This window comes from Propithecus coquereli, unplaced genomic scaffold, assembly GCF_000956105.1.
Source record: "Propithecus coquereli isolate 6110/MARCELLA unplaced genomic scaffold, Pcoq_1.0 Scaffold114, whole genome shotgun sequence".
Taxonomy (NCBI): Eukaryota; Metazoa; Chordata; class Mammalia; order Primates; family Indriidae; genus Propithecus; species Propithecus coquereli.
This window is the reverse complement of record NW_012135414.1, coordinates 4,054,278-4,074,282: the sequence shown is the minus strand read 5'-3', so window position 1 is coordinate 4,074,282 and position 20,005 is coordinate 4,054,278. Positions and strand designations below refer to the sequence as shown.

Below are 20,005 nucleotides of genomic sequence, written 5' to 3'. Positions count from 1 at the left end.
TTTATTTATTTTTGTTGCTGCGGTGATTGCTTTGGGGTTCTTCTTCAAGAATTCCTTGCCTAGGCCGATGTCTGAAAGGGTCTTCCCAACATCTTCTTTTAGAATTCTTAAGGTTTCATGCCTTAGGTTTAAGTCTGTTATCCATCTTGAATTGATTTTTGTGAGAGGTGAGAGGTGGGGATCCAGTTTCATTGTTCTGCGTGTAGCTGTCCAGTTTTGCCAGCACCATTTATTGAAGAGATTCTTTTCCCCAGTGTATATTTTTGTCAGCTTTGTCAAAGATTAGACTACCATATGCGGATGGTTTCATCTCTGGATTCTCAGTCCTGTTCCAGCGGTCAGTGTCTCTGTTCTTGTGCCAGTACTATGCTGTTTCAGTTACTATAGCCTGGTAGTACAGCTTGAAGTCTGGTAGACTGATACCTCCTAGTTTGTTCTTTTTACTTACAATTGCTTTGGCTATACGAGGTCTTCTCTGGTTCCATACAAAGCATAGAATTATTTTTTCCAAATCTATAAAGAATGATGACGGGATTTTGATAGGGATTGCATTAATTCTGTAGATCACTTTAGGTAGTATGGACATTTTAATGATATTGATTCTACCAATCCATGAGCAAGGTAGGTTTTTCCATCTGTTTACATCTTCTACAATTTCTTTTTTTAGTGTTTCGTAGTTCAACCTATATAAGTCTCTCACAGGTTTCGTTAAATATATTCCTAGATATTTAATTTTCTTTGAGGCTGTTGTAAAAGCTATTGCATTTTTGATTTGAATTTCAGCTTGACTGTTATTGGCGTATATGAATGCCACAGATTTGTGTGTATTGATTTTGTATCCTGAGACTTTGCTGAATTTATTTATCAATTCTAGGAGTCTCTTGGATGAATCCTTGGGGTTTTCTAGATATAATATCATATCATCAGCAAAGATCGAGAGTTTGATCTCATTTGTCCCCATTTGGACACCCTTAATACTCCTCTCTTGCCTACTTGCTGTGGCGAGGATTTTGAACACTATGTTGAATAGAAGTGGAGATAGAGGGCAGCCTTGTCTAGTTCCGGTTCTGAGTGGGAATGATTTCAATTTTTCCCCATTCAATATGATGTTGGCGGTGGGTTTGTCATAAATGGAGTTGATGATTTTAATGAATGAGCCGTGTACGCCTATTTTGATGAGAGTTTTTCTCATGAAGGTGTGTTGGACTTTGTCAAATGCTTTTTCTGCATCTATTGAAAGAATCATGTGGTCTTTGTTCTTGCTTTTATTTATGTGGCGAATTGGATTTATAGATTTGTATGTTAAACCAGCCTTGCATCCGTGGAATAAAGCCCACCTGGTCATGGTGAATTATTTTTTTGATGTGCTGCAGAATTCTATTTGCTAAAATTTTGTTGAGGATTTTTGCATCTATATTCATAAGGGATATTAGTCTGAAGTTTTCTTTTTTTGTTGTGTCCTTTCCTGCTTTGGTGTCAAGGTGATATTGGCTTTGTAGAATGAGTTAGGAAGGATACCATCTTTCTCAATATTGTAGAATAATTTCTGTAGTTATAGGTATGAATTCTTCTTTGAATGTTTGGTAAAACTCTGGAGTTTAGCCATCTGGTCCGGGACTTTTACGTTTTGGAAGGTTTTTGATTGCTGCTCCAATTTCTGAGCTTGAGATTGGTCTATTCAGATATTCTGTTACCTCCTGGGTGAACTTAGGAAGGTTGCATGTTTCCAGGAATTTGTCCATTTCCTCCTCATTATATACTTTTTGGGCATATAGGTTTTTATAGTAATCAAAAATAATGTTTTGTATTTCTGTGGTGTCTGTTGTGACCTCTCCTTTTTCTAGAAGAAAATTATTTTAAAAAATTATGAATGTAAGAGTATGTTTTCAATGTTTTCACTTTTGCTCTTAATCTCTCTTGTCATTAAAATCTTGAAATGGGTCAGAAGAATCTAATTCAGTTTTCTCTTACTGCAGTTATCCCTGCTTTGCTGCCCAGAGTGGATGTTGCCAGTTACTCAGTCTCACAGCCTGAAAGCTCACTGTATTTTTAGGTAGCCAGTTTGGTCATGGGACAACTCTAATTGTCCGAGTTTTTTCTCTTATTGAACCAACATCTGCTGCCCTGAAATATCCTTTCATTGGTCTGCTTTTCTCCATGTTTTATGTTCCTCCTGGGAACTTCAAAATCAGCTGTTATATATTCTCTTCCCAGTGTTTCCTTTCCATGCCTAACAGCTGTGATTGCTTCATTTCTTCCCTGTGAAACTTGCTTACCAGACCACACATTCTCTTAAAAGTGATCACAGCAATGCCAGTTTTCTTGTGGGATTCATCAGAATCCGTATTGCTCAAAGCTAGGTGTTCTCTGAGTACTTCCTTGAGATTTTTGACTGAGACAGATGACTGGTTAAATGTGTCCTGATTATTTTCCAGGCTAACACTTCTGCAGTCTATTCTCTATGGAGTAGAACTTCAAGGCTTTAATCACCTGTTCTGAATCCTGCCCCTGCCTGTGAGAACTCCCCTCAGTTTTATCCCTGACCCAAGTGAAATAATCATCTGATGAAGCTCCTGTTTTTGATGGTGTCCTCAGGAGAATGTCAACTCTAGGCATAGTTTGATTATCCATTGTGTCATATGGGTCTGTATTTAACAGGAGGTATAGAAAAGCTCTCTCCAGGTATTTATCAGGCATATGATCACAAACCCATGCCACACAGTAGTTCTCAGAATCTCCTTTGGGAGAAACAGTATTCAGAGAAGATAGCTTGCAGTATCCGTAGTCCAGGCATTCACCGACCTAGCCCCTCTCTGTTTTTCTGTTTTTACAATTGCCCTTAGTCAGCATGGATCCTGGGCCACAATGTATTGGTGCCTTCTAGATTTTTATTTCATAAAATTTCACTTCAGTGTGATACTATTGACCTACGTTGGCACTTACAGTAAGAAATGGCTACACAAAATGCTTTGTGGTGTGCTCTATTAGGATTTTATGTAAGAAACTGTGCTGTATATTACTCAGTGTTCTTTTTATGGGTCCTCTTGGGATAAATTCCTGCTTGGTCTTAGTTCCTACAATAGTTGTTTTCCCCAAAAAACTATTGATCTCATTTTATCTTAGGAATCCTGTATAACTGATCTAATGTTTGCCTTTATAGTGTACATTTTTAAACTGTTGCTCATTCTATATTCCTACTATTGTTTTCCTTTTTACATCTTTTAATTTACGTTCTCTTATTAAATTTCACATATTTTTACAAGCTACTTCAAATCTATTTTGAGGTAAAGCAGGAGTTAAGTATATACTACTGGCACTCTGGTCTTAGCAGTATAGACGATGGTGTTGGAGAGTCCCCTTGATCTTGGCCATTTTTAGCTCTTGATTCATAACGGCTTTTACTCACTTAATTTACCCAAGTCTTTCTTATACAAATTTGTATGGATCCCAGTTTCTTCCTTTCTGTATAGTTGATTTTTCAAAGCCAGTTGAAAATTTTTTGTTTGTCTGCATTAAATATCTAGCAGAGTATTTGGGCCGTGTGTATAGTTTTTCTCAAATTATAATCCTTCTAGGATCCCTTTCAGCCTTATCAAGAGATTTAATAAGCATTCCTTTTGGGTCTTATTCGTGTGTTGATAAAATACTGAACAGATTAAGGCTGGCAACAGGGTCCTTTCTCCAGACTGTCTTTAGTTCCTTAATACTGTTCAACCAGGTGTGACTCTAATTTTTCTGTCAGCAGATATTTCTGTCTCTTGTGCCTAAGCATAGCAGAGCTTTTTAGTATTGTACTCAGATTATTTCCTGATGAACAGGGGCTCCATTTTGTTTTTATTTTCACAGTGTTAGGACCCTTGACACTATTGTTTACAGTTGTCTGTTCATTACCTCTGAAAAAAGCCTCTGTTATGTTTGAGCAGAAACTTAGCAAAGAAAAGCCTGCTCGCAGAAGCTCCCAGTTGCCAGGGTTTGTTTACTAATTCATCGATTCCACAAATATTGATTGCACTTCCTGCATTATATGAGTCTTTATTGAATGATTGAATGAATTTTAGAACAGGGGATGAAATTGCATACGTACTTACCGGAAAATGGAATGTGTATTTTAAAAATCAAGAGTCTGGATTGTAGCTTCAGTGATTTGAGGCTTTCCTCTTCCCATGTCTCAGTGAAAGCTTTTGGTTCTGTTCAGTATATTATTTTACGAATATTATTTCTCATGTTTTATTAGAAGCATTCTATTTTTATTACATATGTGATTTGATATGTTTTTATAATGTTGCATTTATTCAGATGTTGATTTTCTATGCAAGTAAATATCTAAATTGTTCTGAGGAAGAAGGAAAGCAACAATAGATCTGCATAATTTCAATTTGATTTTCACTCTTCTGGTCAGCATTTATTATGTAGGGTAAGGTATACTTGCATAGATTGATTTTAATGAGAAAAATTTTTATTGTAAACTAAAAATGTAAAGTGACATCAGAAAAATTATGTTAATGAAAATTAATCCTTATTAGGACTCTGTTATATTTTATTGCATCTAAAATATAACTCTCTAAAAATAACACATGCTTATTGCTGACCCCAGCAAATAAAGGAATCCATTATTTCTTGAACCCGTAGAAAAATCAATAGGCTGGGTTCTCTATCTAGCAAAGAAAGGCTCAAGTTATTTGAAACTTTACTCAGTGTGAATGCTCAAATATGATTACTTCAAATTCAACAGTAGTAGTATACAAATTATTAAGGAGTTTATACCATAATACTAATTTTTTAAACTTCTTTTTAGCAACAGGGACCATTCTTCAAGCATTTCATGTACACCCCAATATATAAAGTATGAAGGCTGTGCTTCTTGGGTTGAAGTGAGGATGGGGAATACAGGTGTCAATCCCTCCACTACTGCCAGCTTAGCTTCGTCCATCCCCTGTAACATCTCCAGAGGCCCAAGGGAGCCTCACAATCCATGGTGTTCAGCCGTGGGGTCTTATGGACCAGATAATGTTCTCTTAATTTCGGAGTTACTTCACTCTAATGCTGTTCTTGGGATGTGCTACAGAGGCACTGGGAGATATTAAGAGAGTTTAACATGTACTTTTTTATTTCTTCCTGTGGTAAAGCTCTTAGGTGGGTCTTAGAGCTGCTGTAGAAGCCCACATTCATTTCTGCATTAGGTGTGATCAACGCTCTAATGAATGGCGTTTTGTGTTTTCTTCTAGATTGTTTGGAATATTTTAAGAACCCATACAGATTACTAATCTTTTGTTTTTGAAATTGTGTCCTCAAGTATGCTACTGTGGCAGCACCTCCCGAGATGTGTTATGTGGAACAGACGTAGGAAAGTCTGATGGATTTGGGGACTTCGGCTGTTTAAAGATATGTGGCAAGTAAGGCTCTACATTTTCCTCAGTTAGAATAAAGCTGCAGTTTATGCAACAATTATGTAACAGTATGTTTTTCTTAACAGGGACTTGAAATGTGGGAACCATACATGTTCTCAAGTGTGCCACCCTCAGCCCTGCCAGCCATGCCCACGGCTCCCCCAGCTGGTGCGCTGTTGCCCTTGTGGCCAAACTCCTCTCAGCCAATTACTAGAACTTGGAAGTAATGGTCGGAAAACATGCATGGATCCTGTCCCTTCATGTGGAAAAGTGTGCGGCAAGCCTCTGCCTTGTGGTTCCTTAGGTAACTAGTAGGCATAAAGTTGGCTTTAAAAAATATTAATGTAAATGTTTGGCAGCAATGACTACTTAAACAAAGTAGAATTAAATACCAGTTACAATATCAGAAGTTCTTCTAAATATTACGATGAAATTTGTGTGGGTACTTTTTCTTTCCTCCTCAAAATATACTTGTGAAAATTACATTTGCTCAAGTGATATCTGTCGTTAAGGTATTTTATTATTAATTCTAGACAGCTGTGGTGAGATACTATTCCATGGGGGGGTGGGTAATGATTTCTCTTAGGTCCTCCTTTTTTTTTTTTTTTTTTTTTTTGAGACAGAGTCTCACTGTGTTGCCTGGACTAGAGTGCCGTGGCATCATCCTAGCTCACAGCAACCTCAAAGTCCTGGGCTCAAGCGATCCTCCTGCCTCAGCCTCCCGAGTAGCTGGGATTACAGGCATGCGCCACCATGCCTGGCTAATTTTTTCTATATATTTTTAGTTGTCCAATTAATTTCTTTGTATTTTTAGTAGAGACGGGGTCTCGCTCTTGCTCAGGCTGGTTTCTAACTCCTGAGCTCAAACCATCCGCCCGCCTCGGCCTCCCAGAGAGCTAGGATTACAGGCGTGAGCCACCGCGCCCGGCCTGATTTCTCTTAGGAACCTACATTAGTATGAACACCATATATGTTTTTACTAACCCAGGGTTCAGCAAGTGTTTAAAAGCATTTTCATATAATACGAACATGCTAAAATAACTGTAGGTAAGATATTTAAAACTAAAAGTCTGCTGGGCACAGTGGCATGTACCTGTAGTCCCAGCTACTTGGGAGGCTGAGGCAGGAGGATTACTTGAGCCCAGGAGTTTGAGGCTACAATGTGTTATGACTGCGCCTGTGTGTAGCCACTGCACTCCAGCCTGGTCAACATAACAAGACCCTGTCTCTAAAAAAAAAAAAGAACTAAAATTCTAAGTACAATATAACTTCAGCCATTTAGGCCACTCAAGGACTATCAAGTCTCTATAGCTAAGTTGCCCATCTGACTGAGGAAACCACCTCTTGAACATCATTTTGGACAAAGATTTTTGTAAAATTTACATTCTTTTCTTTAAACAGGTTAGTGGAAGTATTGCTTTCTTCCGTTTTCATGAACCTCTGTTACTATATTACAGTTAATACAAAGCTGCCCTCAGGGACTGCAGAGGTTTCTCAGGCATTTTGTCCCATACTAATGTGCAGCTTGAATAGTTTTATCTGTTTGTTAAAGCTTTTTGTTATTTTCTTGTCAATGCTTTCATATGCCTGCTTGCTTATATTTAGTGACTCCCCCTTCTGATTTGTGACTTCTGATTACTTGGATATAGAAACCAGAAAAGGCTTGTTGGAATTAAATATAAAATAGTCTGAGTTTCTAACTGAGCCTATCTGACTTAGGCTTTGGGGAATATATGTATGCAATTTTGCAATGACTTGGCAACTTCTCTCCTGAGTGAGTGTTCAAAGGCCATGTATTTAGAAAAATGAAAGTAGGCAACTGAGACTGAATAGGAAAGATATTCCTATAACTAACCATGCCTCTTTTTGGTAATGCTAGAATCTTTAGATTTGGTTTTCATTTTATCAAGAAGATAGATTTCACATTTCTTCTGAGTACCTGCAGGAATCAGTAGGAGCACCCTACCTAATCCTTTTTCTCAATATGAGTTTAAAATTATGTATAGAGGAGAAATGCTCTTCTCATATTTTAATACATGTTCCAGCTGTATTAGGAAAACCAATTATCCATTAGTTCTCTGCCTACCAAGAAAGTGTATCTATGATACGGAGATCAAATGTCTTCTAAGTCAGGAAAAATGGTAAAGTTTTTCCCTTTTCCAAAAGCACGTGGGTTCTGTAAGAATTTCATCTACAATAACCAGAAATCCTACCCAAGGCTCAGGTATCCTGTTGGCGATGAGAGAAAAGGGAAGTGTGAAATGGTAATAGAAGGGGACTTGAGCAAGAGAGGGATAGTAACTGTCAGTAACAGACCTCAGAGTGGGACAAAACCAGGTTAAGAGATGGAGGGTAACTGCTATGCCTAGTTTTTTTTGTTGTTTTTGTTTTTTTAAAGACATGGTCTTGCTCTGTCACCCAGCTAGAGCGCAGTGGCGTCATCATAGCTCACTGCAGCCTCAAACTCCTGCGCTAAAGCAATCCTCCTGCCTCAACCAGCCTCCTAAGTAGCTGGGCCTACAGGTGTGCACCATTGTGCCCAGCTAATTTTTTTATTTTTTTATAGAGACGGGGTCTCATTATGTTGCCCAGATTGCTGTCAAAGTCCTAGCCTCAAGCAGTCCTTCCACTTCAGCCTCCCAAAGTGCTGGGATGACAGGCATGAGCCACTGCACCTAGGCTTTAGCAGATTTTTAATTGTGGAAAACTTTTAAGGAACTAGGCTGAGTTGGACTGAGAAGCTCAAAGACAAACCTGTGGCTAGTGGTAACAATGGCTTTCAAGTTTTTCAGACCTCGCGTCTCTGTAGAAAGCTCATTTAGGTCTTTTAAGTATCTAACCCAGTAGGAAATTTCCATCCCAAAGATACAGCTTCGGTATAAGAGATTGGGTAGAATTGTACTTTCAGGATGATAGCATGAGGAGCTCCCTGTGGATCTGCTCCCCAGCAACACAAGCAAAGCTGGGGAAAACTATAAAAAGGCAACCATTTAAAGTCTCTGGAAATTGTATTAAGGGCATACATCAAATGAAGAAATATTTATTCGAGAAAATCTATAAAACTGAGGTAAGCAACAGCAAGAGTCTGTGGCATTGAGCTACAACGTACACCTTTCTCCTCCCCTCAGCTCAGCTTGACAAAAGCTCCACTCAGGATGAGTGTGGCCAAGAAGACAAGGCTTCTTCTCCCCTCAGCTCCCAGTCAAGGGTTACCGTACTCACCAGGAAGGCACACTGCCAACATTTCTCTTACCCTCCAACTCTAAGGTGAAGAGCCTGAATTTCCGATGAGTGTAGCTGAGAGGCTGGGGGCTCCCTTTCTCCACCCAGCTGCCATCTATAGAATGGAGACCCTACCCCATTTGTAGCAGAATACTGGGGCCCCAGTCATCCTCCAGCTCACTCATAGGGCAGAGGTTCCACACAGAGAAGCAAACCGAGAAGACAAGAAGCTACTGCCCCACCCAGCACCTAGAGTGGCACCTCAGAGACTGTTCCCTGGGAGAGAGGCAGTTCATAAGAAAAGAGAACTTTAAAGTATTCCCCGGAACTAACTTTATTTGAAACAGAATATGGGGAATTTCAGGCCTAAGGATACTTTAGAAAGCTTATCTTAATAAAGCACTTGAGAGCTCACCTTAATAAAGAGCAGTAAGCTAAACTATAGGCCAGCTAGCTCACCAGAGAGAATCAGGGGAAGATAGCTAAAAGGATCCCTCCTGGGATTAAAACAAACCTCAGAGATTTATTGCAAATACTACTCTGGCCCAAATTTAATTGTGTCAGACTGCTGAACAATTTATGCCCTAGGGCATTGTCAAAAACAATAGACTGGCAATTAGTGGAGTGTAATCCAAATGGGGCACACAGCTTAACAAAGAGATCAGAGAAAGAGACATCAAAGAGAGCCCTGCTAAAACCACTGTCATCCCAGAGCGAGTGTGCACCCCCAAGGCTGTGCCATCCAAAGAGTGACACCAGTGGCTTCATACTAGTCTAGCCAAGTCACAAAACAAATAAACAAGCAAACCACAACAACAACAAGCTGTGGAGAGGGGAAGCAGTATCCAGAGTTGGTGTAATATATTAGCTAAAACCTCTAGTTTCCAAGAAAAAATTTTGAGAAATGCTAAGAAACAGGGAAAAAGCAGGCAACAGAAACTGCCTGTGAGAATGAACAAATGTCATATTTAACAAAGATTTTAGGATACCCGTTATAAATATGTTCAAAGAATTAAAGGAAGCCATGCTTAAAGAGGTAACAGAAGGTACCTATGTCTCATCAAATAAAGAATATCAATAAAGATACAGAAATTATAAAAACCAAATGGAAATTCTGAAATTGAAGAATACAATAACTGAAATGAAAAATTTATTAAAGGGGCTCAACAGTAGATTTTAGCTAACAGAAGAAATGATCAGTGAACATGAAGATAGGTCAGTAGAGATTATATAATCCAAAGGACAGAGACAAAATAGAATGAAGAAAAATGAACAGAGCGTCAGAGAAATGTGACCCACCTTTAAGTGCATCAATGTACATATAATGGGAATATGAGAAGGATAATAGAAAGGAACACGAAAATATTTGAAGAAATAATAAATGAAAATGTTCAAATTTACTGAAAAATGTTAGTGTACACATCCATGAAACTCAACAAACTCCAAGTAGTATAAATGCAAAGAGATCCACACCCAGACACCTAATAAAAGTGCTGAAAGCCAAAGACAAGGAGAAAATCTTGAAAGCAGCAAGAGAAAAATGACTCCTCACATACAGGGGAACTTCTGTAAGATTAACAGTGGACTTCTCATCAGAAACTATTGAGAAAGCGTCACAACCTGAAGGCAATAGGATGACACATTCAAAGTACTGAAAGAAAACTGCCAACCAAGAATCTTATACCCAGCAAAACTATCTTTAAAAAATGAAGATAAACAAAAACCAGGAAAATTCATTGGCTGGGCACAGTGGCTCACGCCTGTAATCCTAGCTCTCTGAGAGGCCAAGGCAGGAGTATCGCTTGAGGTCAGAAGTTCGAGACCAATCTGAGCAAGAGCAAGACACCCATCTCTACAAAAAAATACAAAAATCAGCTGTGCATAGTGGTGTGTGCATGTAGTCCCAACTACTCAGGAGCCTGAGGCAGGAGGATCCCTCTAGCACAGGAATTTAAGGTTGCAGTGAGCTATGATGATGCCACTGCACTCTAGCAGGGCAACACAGCAAGACCCCATCTCAAAAAAAAAATTTATTGCTATCAGGAAAACTTGCCTTACAATAAATACTAAGAGAAGTTCTTCAGGCTAAAACCAAGTAAACCCAGATGGAGGTTCAAATACACATGAAAACACAAAAAGCACTAGTAAAGGTAATTATGTAATTACAAAAGACAGTATAAATTCTCTCAACTGATTTAAAAAATAATTGTATATAATAATATATATATAATTGTTAGCCCTATAACATCTAGAAATATATTTGGCAGTAATAGCACAAAGGAGGTGGATGTGATCAGACTTGCATTGGAATGAGGAAATGCAGATGGTAACAAACCCATAGGAACAAATGAGGAAAGCCAGAAATGGTAAATTAAAAAATATAACAGGCCGGGCGCAGTGGCTCACACCTATAATCCTAGCACTCTGGGAGGCCGAGGCGGGCGGATTGTTTGAGCTCAGGAGTTCGAAACCAGCCTGAGCAAGAGCGAGACCCTGTCTCTACTAAAATTAGAAAGAAATTAATTGGACAACTAAAAATATATAGAAAAAATTAGCCAGGCATGGTGGCGCATGCCTGTAGTCCCAGCTACTCGGGAGGCTGAGGCAGGAGGATCGCTTGAGCCTTGGAGTGTGAGGTTGCTGTGAGCTAGGCTGACGCCATGGCACTCACTCTAGCCCGGGCAACAGAATGAGACTCTGTCTCAAAAAAAAAAAAAAATAACAAACTATAAATATATATGTCCTCTCTTAGCTTCCTTAATAGATATAACATTATATGAAGTTATAATTATAACAACATAGTATTGGATTTGTAACATAGATATAACATGTATAACAAAAGTAACACAAAAGAGGAGAATAGGAATAGAGCTATGTAGGATTAAAGCTTCTGTATCTCACTGAAATTAGTATAAATCTGAAGTAAATTCTGATAAGATGCATATGGTAAGCCCTAGAGCAACCATTAAAAAAAAAAAACAAAAAAATGTAGTGAAATGTAGTATCTTAAGCAGAGATGGGACTATCAGAATCACCAACTGTACTTGAATAGCAATTGCCTGAAGCTGAATAGCTTCCCTTTAAAAGCTCTGTATTTCTGTTTATTATCAGAGGACAATGGCATTTTTTAGACAGTAGTCTCCATCCTCCTCATTTACTGGCAAATTAATAAACCCCTCTTTCCTTCTCAAAAAAAAAAATAGTGAAGGCCAGGCACGGTGGCTCATGCCTGTAATCCTAGCACTCTGGGAGGCCAAGGCAGGTGGATCGCTCAAGATCAGGAGTTTGAGACCAGCCTGAGCAAGAGTGAGACCCCGTCTCTACTAAAAATAGAAAGAAATTATCTGGACAACTAAATATATAGAGAGAGAAAAAAAAAAATCAGTGGCACATACCTGTAGTCCCAGCTACTCGGGAGGCTGAGGTAGTAGGATCGCTTGAGCCCAGGAGTTTGAGGTTGCTGTGAGCTAGGCTGAAGCCACGGCATTCTAGCCTGGGCAATAGAGTGAGACTCTGTCTCAAAAAAAAAAAAAAAAGTAGTGAAAAATATCATTAAAGGAATTACACTATAGACAATCTTGACTTAATGCAAAAGAAGCAGTAAAGAAGGATTAGATTAACAAAAAAGACATGAGACAGAAAACAAAGTAAAATGGCAGACATAAATCCAGCTACATTAATAATAACATTAAATGTGAATGAATTAAACAAAAGCAGATTTTTCAGGCTAGATTAAAAAAAATTAAGATCCAACTATATGCTATCTTCAGGAAACAGATTTTAGAGTCCAAAATAAAATGAGACTGAAAGTTAAAGGATGGGAAAAATACATCCTATCAATATTAGCTATAAAAAGAGACTCTGAGTTATCCTGGAGGGATCCCAGAAACAGGACTTGTCCTAAACCTAGTTTAGCAGAGTGCAGGCCACCCATCACCAGACATTCACAGAGCTTGAGACAGATTATGGATCATGGCTTGTGGGGATTTATGATCCCCAGATGACTCTCAGAGTCAAGAGCACTTCAATAAAGTCATCCATGGCTATGCTTTAAGGAGATCCAATCTAACCTAGAGACTTGGGGCTTAAAGAAGGAGTCAGAAGATCTATTCTTTGACTTAGACTAAGCATCGTACACTCCAAAGCATATTCCAGTGTCTAATGCTGGGCCCTGTCCTTGTCAGAAAAGGCCTAGTCTGCTGGATGAAGGGAAGATATAGAAAGAAGTATTGGCTACATCCTTCTTCCCTCAACTCTGATTCTGGAGTTTCAGGGAGTAGAGGTGAAAGACCAGTGTGACTAGTGAATTTGGAAGTGTGAAAATGAGTAGTTGCAATTTTCATTCCCAGCTCTTTTCATTTTCATTAAAGATTTCATTCATACCTGTGAAAAGCTCTGCCATGAAGGAGACTGTGGACCATGCTCTCGCACATCAGTTATTTCCTGCAGATGCTCTTTCAGAACAAAGGTAAATCCTAAACAATGCTAGAGTTGTTGCCATCAGTGCCCTTTAAAATGGTGATTATGGGAGGGGAGCAATCAAAATAACCTCGGTTTTATTCCTATTACACTCTGTATGATTCATTGAATCCAGTCAATGTATACTAACAGTCACTATTGGCCAGTTGTAGGACAGGTATGGGGGGAGGTTGAGGCACTCAAGGCTCAGAGGCCAATAGTAGGGATAAGGCAGATACACAAATAGCTCTACCAAATACAAGTGTGTTCACGCTAGATGCCTGAAAAGAGGAATAATAACACTGTTGCAAGGAGTCAGCAAACTAAGACATTAGAGGAAACACAGGCCCCAAGACTACCCTCACTTCTGACACTACTCCAAGAGTTTAGACAGCTGCTAAATTAAACAGAACAGTCCACATGACCACCCACTTCTGATACCAAGCTCCTTTTTTTTTTATTTTTTTAGCATTTTATAGTTTTATTTATTTTACCACCTGAGTTTGTGTAAGTGCCCTGATACCAACTCTGATACCAACTGCAAGTTCAGTGGTCCCTAAGACCACCCTTAAGGCTTGATAATTTGATGAAAGGGCTCACTGAATTCACTGATGGTTACACTCATGTTTACAGTTCTATTACAAGGAAAAGGATACAGATTAAAGCAGCCAAGGAAAGAAGTATGTGGGGTAGAATCCAAAAAAGTACCGAATGTGGCACTTCATTTGTCTTCTCCCTGTGGAGTCAGGATAGTGTTACTGTCTCAGTGTCAATATGTGACAGTATGCATGGAGTATTGCCAACTAGGGAAGCTCACCCACGCCCGGGAGTTCAGAGTTTTTATAGGGGCTCCATCGTGTAGCTATGGCTGGCTGCCCACCTGGCTGATCTCAGTCTCCAGTCTCTCCAGAGGTCTGCTGATACTGTGTGACCCAAAGCCCCCATCCTAAGACTATCCAGTGTAACCAGCCTGTTCCTAAATCATATTATTAATATTAGACTATCCAGTGACCCAAGGCTCCAGGTAAACAACGACACTGCTATCAGGCGTGGCATTCCAGTAGGCTTAGAGATTACCTCTCAGAAACCAAGTGTAAAGGCCAGATCTCTCTTTGGGTAAGGTTAATTCGTCACTGAACAACTGTTTTGTTAGTTTCTATTTTCTGCCCTGGGTAGTTTTGATCAGACTTTGTGTTATAAAAGGGGCATCTTACCATTTTGGAGTTAGACTGCAGTGCCCATTCATATGTATGTAACCAGTAGAGGCAGGAAGCTTTCCTATGGTAGTCTTCAGATGATCCAGCTGTGGAAACATAGTGAGTGTTGCTTTATCCTGCTCTTTGACCTACTTCTGGTCATTTCAGTGTATATCATCACCTGTCCCAGCAGAGCATAGGCCAGGGTGGAGACAATTCTCAACAGTTGGTTCTGTTAAATACAACCCAAAGTCTGGGCAGCAAACAACTTGCAAATGATTCTGAAGATATAGGCCATAAATTGGAAGCTAGTTTAATAGGTAATCTTCTGAAAAAAAGGGAGAAAAGTATAAAAGTAGTGCAGTTTACATGTGACAAAAGTTGTATAAGCATATGTGGGGTTTTTTCCTGAAAAGAAATTGCAGTATATATGGGACAGTAGAGGTTATTTTGAATGTCAGGTATAGGACCACTTTTTACATCATAAATACTAGATTAAAGAGTGAGATACTGTGATTCAGCAAGCATAAATTTAGCAATGTCCACAGATGTTTTGTGACTAAGAATTACAAGCAGGGTTGGGACATGTAAGATAGAAATGGCTGCTGTCAGCTTGCTTCTTTCTCCCCAGCAATCCCTTTCTCTATCCCTGTGTTTTCATGCTTCTCTTTCACTCTTTGTCCTTCTTCTATAATAATAGTGGACCCCATGGCAATGAGTACATTCTTGAAAACCTGTAAGTTGAATGTTTACAAATAAAATTCATTTCTATAATTGATGGAGGAGCTCACTGTCAATACAAATTCTGTTAAATCCTTTTGACAAAGTCAAAAACTCTTCAAAAAGCTGATAGTCATCACCACATTGTTTAACCAGATTTTTTATGAATACGGATTTTAAAAGAAATGGTTTTTGTAATGGAATAGGCTTTCCACAGAAATGAGCTTTCTAGATATAAAAAATTTACTTCTTAAACTTTCAAAGGTTGTTTTCTTTTCATCTCCTTGGTGGGAATCCTTGAGAAATGTGTGCCATATCTTACTACCTCTTAATGAAGCATGCTGTATTTAAGTTTTTTTGGTAATTCATGTGCAAGGATTTATGGGAGTTCTGCCTTTTCCCACATTTGTAGAGAACCACTCCAGCACATAATTTCTTCTGTACAATCCAATGTTCGCCTTGGCAGGAACATTCACTCAGTTTCATGAGTCACTTTTGCTTTGTATCTGTAGTGAGCATGTGGGGGGAACTATTTCATATCAGTAATCCTAGGCAACTCATTTTTTATCTAAGACATACATTTTCTAGCCAAGAACCTTCTATTTCTTAGACCTCCTCACATCTGTTATCAACTCTAGTAGCTGCTTTTTTTTTTTGCCAGGTCATTTTTACTGGGAAGGAATGCTTTTTATCATTTTTCTAGTTTCTGAGTACATGACAACCTATAAGTGACATCAAAGCTGAAATCAGATATAAATTCTGGGCAGCCAGCCAGGCTCATTCTCATTCTAACCCAAGTGGCTGACTCGCTCCCCACACACCAGCCTCACCACACGTGTTATTTAGGATCGTGTCTCAGCAAAATTATACCTGATAGACTTTTGGGGCTACTCACACATAATTGAAACCACAGTAATGAAACTTCAGAAGCCAAAACAAAGGTCTGCCATATTTCACTTTGTTATGGTTTGGTGGTATTGTCAGGGGTGCTCTTGAGTGTATAGAGCTGTTTGCCCCTGCATTAAATGGCACCAGATTTTTTACATCTTTTCAATTTTTACTTCTGTTTTTTATGGCTTTTTCTGTTGGTACCCCTGTCAGGTGATTACCACTCTTTGCTTTGCATAGTTTTAGCAGCCTCTGTTTCCATTCAGATTTTATAATTCCTAATCTACTGTGAATTTGGAAACCAGATCACAAAGATCGTTAGAATTGTATTTGCATGAAAAGTCTATGCACCTGGGGTCCTCACACTAATACAGGGCTTGGGCTAGCTCCAGACATAAGAAGTTGGTAAATAAGTGACTGTCAGAGAAGTAGAGGATATTTGGGATATATGTGTTAAATGTAGTATAATACTACAGTTGTGTTGTTTTAATTATTTCTAAAGTAGTTACAGTTTCTTTTTCTTTTTCCATAGGAGCTTCCATGTACCAGTCTCAAAAGTGAAGGTATGACTGGGAAGGGACATAAGGGAATTTTCTGGTGTGAAGGTAATGTTCTATATTTTGATAGGGCGTTGGGTTATGTATTTGTCAAAATTCAGCAAAGGTATGCTTAAAAGTTGTGCATTTCATTGTATAACTTTTACCTCCAAAGAAAAGAACCATAAATTGAATTCTAGATAATGAAATGCTGAAAAATTTAAGTGTACTCATGTCTACAGCTTTCTTTGAAGTATGTTGAAAAATAAGATAAATTGATAGATGGATAAAAGAATGGAGATATACATATATGTATGTATATATGGGAAAAGTATGTTAATGGTAGAATCTAGGTAGTGGGTACATGGGTGTTCGCTGTAAAATTATTTCAATTTTGTATATGTTTGAAATTTTTATAAATTGTTGAGGGAGTGGGGAGTGAAAGTAAATGATACCTACTGAAGCAAACTTTAGACACATTGCCTCTGATGCTTGATCCCCTTAAGGACTGATAGGACTGCTGGATACCTGGAGCAGGGACATAGCAGCAGCCTTGAGGCCTAGGATATTATCTCTTCCTTAGGCCTGGATCCTGATTTCTCACACACTTCTGGTTCCATCCTTGTTTTGATAACCATCACACAGTCTTGTTTAAGCCACTTTATTTATTTATTTATTTTTACCAAAAATTGCGCCCAAGTAGAGCAAAGCTCTAGTTAATGCAGACATTGTTGTGTAGGCATTACCAGTACTGCCCTCACTACCTGTTCATTGGACAGTAGCACTACCCCAAGAAAAGGATGATTATTTTTAAGCCACTTTAAAACCTTTTTGGAAAAGCGATAGAACAAAAGTATGTGCAAAATAAAAGCTTTTATTCTAGTTAGGAAGAAAGCTGTATTTGTCAGAGAACTTCCGGATGCAGGTAATGGAAAACCAAAGGAAAAGCAACTTTCACAATAAGGGAGTTTACTGTCACACTTTAACAGGAAGGAAGTCTGGAGGCAGAACAAGTCCAAGATTGGTTAATTCTAAGCTCAGTGATTCCAGGACTTCAGTTCAGCTTCTGTGATTTTCTTGGTTTTCTCCTCATGGGTATGTGTTAACTACGGCAAATCTATACATTGAGTCTTTTTGCCCAACAACATCTAAACAATATCTATGAGGATAGTCATTATCCTCTATTCCCTATTTTTTTTTAATTTTTAAAAATTTTCTGTTTTTAATTATTTTGGGTACTGTATAACAGTTACATGTATTTATATGGTACATGTGACATTTTGATACAGGCATACAATGTGTAATAATCAAATTAGGGGAATAGGGGTATCCATCACCTTTTTTTTTTTTTTTTTGAGACAGAATCTCACTGTGTTGCCCGGGCTAGAGTGCTGTGGCATCAGCCTAGCTCCCAGCAACCTCAAACTCCTGGGCTTAAGTGATCCTTCTGCCTCAGCCTCCCAAGTAGCTGGGACTACAGGCATGCGCCACCATGCCCAGCTAATTTTTTCTGTATATTTTTAGATGTCCACGTAATTTCTTTCTAGTTTTTAGTAGAGACAGGGTCTCGCTCTTGCTTAGGCTGGTCACGAACTCCTGAGTTCAAATGATCCACCTGCTTTGGCCTCCCAGACTGCTAGGATTACAGGCGTGAGCCACTGCGCCTGGCCATCCATCACCTTTTTTTATCATTTCTTTGTGTTAAGAACATTCCAATTCTACTGTTTTAGTTATTTTAAAGTATACCTTAACTTATTAATTATAGTCAGTTTGTTGTGCTACAAATATTGTTCATTCTAACTATCTAATTATATTAATATTTTTGTACCTAGTAACCCTCCCCACTTTATCCTCCCTTCTCCACTACCCCTCCCAGCCTCTAGTAACCATCATTCTACTCTGCCTCCATGAAATCAATTGTTTTAATATTTAGCTCCCACATATGAGTGAGAACATGTGAGATTTGTCTTTCTGTGCTTGGCTCATTTCACTTAACATAGTGTTTTCCAGTTCCATCCATGTTGTTTCAAATGACAGGATTTCATTCTTTTTTATGACTCGATAATATTCCATTGTGTATATAATAGGTACCATATTTTCTTTATCCATTCATCTGCTGATGGACACTTAGGTTGATTCTAAATCTTGGCTATTACGAGTAGTGCTACAATAAACATGTAAGTGCAAACATATTTTCAATATACTGACTTTTTTTTTGGATATATATCTAGCAGTGGGATTGCTGAGTCATATGGTAGTTTTATTGTTAGTTTTTTTGAGGAACCTCCATGCTGTTCCCCATAGTGCTTGCACTAATTTACATTCCCACCAACAGTGTACAAGGGTTCCTCTTTCTCTGCACCCTCACCGGTATTTGTTATTGCCTATCTTTTTGATAAAAGCCATTTTAACTGATGTGAGATGATATGTCATTCTAGTTTTGATTTGCATTTCTCTGATGACCAATGATGTTGAACATTTTTCATGTACCTGTTGGGCATTTGTATCTCTTCTGAGAAATGTCTATTCAGATCTTTTGCCCATTTTTTAATCAAATTATTTATTTCCTGTTGAGTTGTTGGAGCTTCTTATATATTCTAGTTATTAATCCCTTGTCAGATGGGTAGTCTGCAAATATTTTCTCCCACTCTGTGGGTTGTTTCTTCCCTTTGTTGATTGTTTCATTTGCTGTGCAGAAGCATTTTAGCTTGATGTGATCCCATTTGTCCAATTTTGCTTTGCTTGCCTGTGCTTTGGGGGTATTACTCAAGAAGTTATTGCCCACAGACCAATGTCCTGTAGCATTTCCCCAGTGTTTTCTTTTTAGTAGTTTCATAGTTTCAGGTCTTAGATTTAAGTCTTCAATGTATTTTGATTTGATTTTTGCATATGGCAAGAGATAGGGTTCTAGTTTCATTCTTATGCATATGGATATCCAGTTTTCCCAGCACCATTTACTGAGGAGACTGTCCTTTCCACAACATATGTTCTTTGCACCTTTCTCAAAAATGAGTTCATTATAGATGTGTGGATTTATTTCTAGATTCTCTATTCTGTTCCATTGGTCTGTGTGTCTGTTTTTATTGGCAGTACCATGCTGTTTTGGTTACTGCAACTCTGCAGTATAATTTGAGGTCAGGTAATGTGATTACTCCAGTTTTGTTCTTTTTGCTCAAGGTGGCTTTGTCTATCCTGGGTCTTTTGTGGTTCCATGTAAGTTTTAAGATTATTTTTGCTATTTCTATGAAGAATGTTGTTGGTATTGTGATGGGGATTGCATTGAATCTGTAGATTGCCTTGGGAAGTATGGACATTTTAACAATATTGATTGTTCTGATCCACAAGCATGGAATACCTTTCCATTTTTTTATGTCCTCTTCAATTTCTTTCATTAATGTTTTATAATTTTCTTTGTAGAGACCTTTCACTTCTTTGGTTAAGTTTATTCCTAAGTATTATTTTTAAAGCTGTTGTAAATGGCACTGCTTTCTTGATCTTGGTTTCTGCTCCATTTTGTTTACTGTTGGCATATAGAAATGCTACTGATTTTTGTATATTGATTTTATATCCTGCAACTTTACCGAATTTGTTTATCAGT

General features: G+C 38.4%; 1 protein-coding gene across 3 annotated transcripts in view; it reads left to right on the top strand.

The window, feature by feature from the left end:
• Positions 1 to 20,005, top strand: part of NFX1 (nuclear transcription factor, X-box binding 1) — a 77,434-nt gene that overhangs the window by 27,586 nt on the left and 29,843 nt on the right. For all 3 annotated transcript variants that reach the window (XM_012656495.1, XM_012656487.1, XM_012656504.1), the window contains exons 8-11: positions 5,294 to 5,393; positions 5,474 to 5,691; positions 12,980 to 13,077; positions 16,404 to 16,434. In XM_012656495.1, coding sequence (XP_012511949.1) covers positions 5,294 to 5,393; positions 5,474 to 5,691; positions 12,980 to 13,077; positions 16,404 to 16,434 — 447 coding nt within the window. The remainder of the gene's footprint in view (positions 1 to 5,293; positions 5,394 to 5,473; positions 5,692 to 12,979; positions 13,078 to 16,403; positions 16,435 to 20,005) is intronic.